Raw genomic sequence first — 3,696 nt, forward strand, 5'->3', positions numbered from 1 at the left:
ACATTATCGACACTGCTCGAGTTCGTCATCGACTCCAGCATCCCCTTAAGCTTCCAAATGAAGGTGCGAAGATGCTTCCAGACGCGAAGGTAGAGCAATGTTCTTCAAAATTTTTCTGCTTAGAGCATTCGCACTTTCGGTATGTACAAGCTACGGGAACTTTTGGATCAGGCAAATATTACGCTGACAGCTTAAGATTTTACATTAAAAATTTTTTCTTCGCTCTTATCACATATCGAGCAATGCTCCTATTTATCTTTGCACGTACTTTCATTGCGTGAAAGCATTTGTAATTCTGTGTAACCATTCTTGCAAAATACATTAAAATAAAAAAAATATATGTATATAATATATATATATATATATATATATATATATATATATATAAAATAAAAAAAAATATATATATAATATATACATATTTCATGGAACATTCTGGTAACTTTTTTAAAATGAAATATTGTCAAAAACACTCTAAATAGCACATTTATAAGGTTTCAACTGTCCGATCCTAAGTGGTCCCTATTAGTACCAGTAATATTTAAAGCGTTAAAGCAAATGCAAGAAATGCAAGAACATTTCACAGATTTATTTAATCGATCGTAAGTGTTACTTTATGGATAATACGAACTTTGCGGAAAAATGTCAGTGTTCTGTTGGTAAAGTTTTCAGCTTCAGCATCCCTTTAATCCGGAGACGCGCGTTTAACAAAGCCCATGTTGCATTTCTTTTTTGCTTTAACCCTTTAAATATTACTGGTACCAATAGGGACCACTTAGGATCGGACAGTTGAAACCTTATAAATGTGCTATTTAGAGTGTTTTTGACAATATTTCATTTTAAAAAGTTACCAGAATGTTCCATGAAATATGTATATATTATATTTTTTTTTATTTTATATATATATATTATATACATATATTTTTTTTATTTTAATGTATTTCGCAAGAATTTTTAACATGCATTTTCTTCTAACGTCATTAAAAAGAGAGACAATTCGAGGGCCTTTAAGGGGATGCTGAAGCTGAAAACTTTATCGACAGAACACTGACATTTTTCTGCAAAGTTTACATCGCATTGGTTACACAGAATTACACTACGGATTGGAAATGGAAGATTGCGGATTGAAGATTAGATTTTGACGAATCAATGCACTTTGATCTTGACCTACTTGGCTCCAATTGGTCAAGTTCCAATCTTCGCAATCCGTAATGTGACACGGGCTTAACAGAGAAAATCTTGTTTTCCAGGCATCGACGATCGATGGACGTCGCAAAGGCGCCTGCCTGTTCTGCCAGGAGTACTTCATGGACCTGTATCTCTTGGCGGAGCTGAAGACGATCTCGCTGAAAGTAACCACAGTGGACATGCAGAAGCCGCCGCCCGACTTTCGCACCAACTTCCAAGCCACGCCGCCGCCGATCCTGATCGACAACGGCGACGCGATACTGGAGAACGAAAAGATCGAGCGGCACATCATGAAGAACATCCCCGGCGGGCACAATCTGTTTGTACAGGATAAGGAAGTGGCCACTCTCGTGGAGAACTTGTTCAGCGTGAGTGTCGACTTTTCTTCTTCTTTTTAATCCGGTTGAAAGTGAAACTAATCGAGCGGCCCAAGTGTCGCCAAGCTGAGCTATGTCTCTCTCCCTTCCTCTCTCTCTCTCTTTCTCTCTCATTTTCTCTCTTCTTCCCGTTCCCTCTCCTTCCCTAACTAGATGAGAAACTACATGCTGTGACCGCGTTGCTCGTTTCCTTCCAGAAACTCAAGCTGTTGCTGCTGAACGCGAAGGAAAAGGACAGGGATCCTAAGTCGTCGTCATTGATGGCGCATCTGCGCAAGATCGACGAGCATCTGGGCCGCAAGGGCACGCGCTTCCTCACCGGCGACACCATGTGTTGCTTCGATTGCGAGCTGATGCCGCGGCTACAGCATATCAGGGTCGCCGGCAAGTACTTCGCGGACTTCGAGATACCGGAGACCCTGGTACACCTCTGGCGGTACATGCACCACATGTACAGGCTCGACGCTTTCCTGCAGAGCTGCCCAGCTGATCAGGATATTATTAACCACTATAAACTGCAACAGGTGAGACGCGCTCGCGTCCCCTCGCGCGCTTCCTTATAATTGCCGGTCGACATGACTGAATTGAATAATTGCCGCGTTTCTCGACGTCTAACTTACGCCTGCAACTATCTGCCTGTCTCTCTCTTTGTGTCGGTCGCGGTAAACCGGCAATTTTTGTATGTCTTCCGACGTGTATATGATTATAACAAGCTCTCCGTTTTGCAGAGTATGAAGATGAAGAAGCACGAGGAGCTGGAGACGCCGACCTTCACCACGAGTATCCCAATCGAGGTGAACGACGACTAGACACACCGCACGCGCGCGCGCGCGCGTGCGGACTTTCCCTCGAAGTCGAGTCTGCGATCGTGTGACTTCGATTAGACATCGAGATCGGCCGGCCTAGCGAGACGACGACGAATCGACGCTTCAGGAGCGGAGTTTCAACGGCACGCCTTTTTGTAATTTAATATCAGCGATAAATACCAGCAATGAAAACGATCGATCGAGTCCGTTGGGACTTCTGTCTTTCCCAGCTGCCAAGCTCGCGGTCGTCGTCGCGTTCCTGATCGGTTCATATTTTCTACTAATCATTGTTAGATTGTCTGTCATCGAGCCCTCTTCTCTTTCTTCTTCTCTCTCTTTCTCTCTCCTTGTCTTCTATTTCTGCGAGGATTCGAGTCAGATGTGAACGCTTTTTTACCGCAAACGACGCGAAAACGTGTACAAGTGCATTTAAGGCTTTTCGAAAAATCTTACAAACGAAATTCTTAGATTATCTCCTTCTTTTCTTCTCCCACTTCGTTGCTATACTTTTTCCCATTACGTACCGACAGGTGTACGTAGTTTTTGACCTGAGTAGTATTAGTAAGATTTTAATTTGCTACTGTTGATTTAACGAATGAGTTTATTCACGGAAGAAGCGATGGTTTCCGCCATTCCGGCGATATGAGCCGCGGAAACCGACAAACGGTGAATGCAAAAGAAACGTATGCGTCGAACGGAACAACTGAATTGGTGCCATTGCTTATATAATTTTGGGATCTTGTAAAAATGATTCTTTCGCATAGAAGTACTATTTCGCGAGACGTACTATTATCATGTAGGATAAAACGTAGGTAAACCAAATTGGAGTACGAATTGTGAGACGTTGCGTTACTGTTTCCAAGTTGCGAGCATAAAAACGGTTTTCTTGCACTTTAGACTTCTTCTTTTCCATCGTCACCACTCCTTCGTATCACAAGAGTTATATCGTAAGAATCAAGATACTTAAGCATGACTGACTCACTTGCATTAATGAATTTAAAGGTATGGAATTGCAAAAAAACAGGTTTTTCCTTTAATACAACTTTAAGGTTTTACGCGTTATCGTGCGGCTGGTGCATCATTTCCGATATACGTAGAAGGAGAAGCGTCCTTCGTCAAACACGCGATCCAGAGTGCGTACGTTTCTTCTGGATTCCGCAACGTAGTACGAGACATCTTGTTATTCCCGTTTCATTGTTAGCACGTTTGTCTATTGAGTTATAAATGAGGTGAAACGGAAGACAGGCATCATCGCGAGTGATCAATGTTCGGCAACATTTCTTTCTCTCTCTCTCTCTCTCTCTCTCTCTCTCTCTCTCTCTCTC

At 42.5% G+C, this 3,696-nt stretch overlaps 1 protein-coding gene across 1 annotated transcript in view; it reads left to right on the forward strand.

The window, feature by feature from the left end:
• LOC116844514 (chloride intracellular channel exc-4-like) overlaps positions 1 to 3,262 on the forward strand; it is a 30,074-nt gene extending 26,812 nt beyond the window's left edge. The window contains exons 2-4 of the mRNA XM_032816125.1: positions 1,251 to 1,556; positions 1,763 to 2,089; positions 2,294 to 3,262. Coding sequence (XP_032672016.1) covers positions 1,251 to 1,556; positions 1,763 to 2,089; positions 2,294 to 2,374 — 714 coding nt within the window. The 3' untranslated portion in view covers positions 2,375 to 3,262. The remainder of the gene's footprint in view (positions 1 to 1,250; positions 1,557 to 1,762; positions 2,090 to 2,293) is intronic.
• Positions 3,263 to 3,696: the final 434 nt, after the last annotated feature.

Source organism: Odontomachus brunneus, unplaced genomic scaffold (genome assembly GCF_010583005.1).
Source record: "Odontomachus brunneus isolate Ranch 3 - 2012 unplaced genomic scaffold, Obru_v1 Obru_scaffold_042, whole genome shotgun sequence".
In the NCBI taxonomy this organism is placed as follows: Eukaryota; Metazoa; Arthropoda; class Insecta; order Hymenoptera; family Formicidae; genus Odontomachus; species Odontomachus brunneus.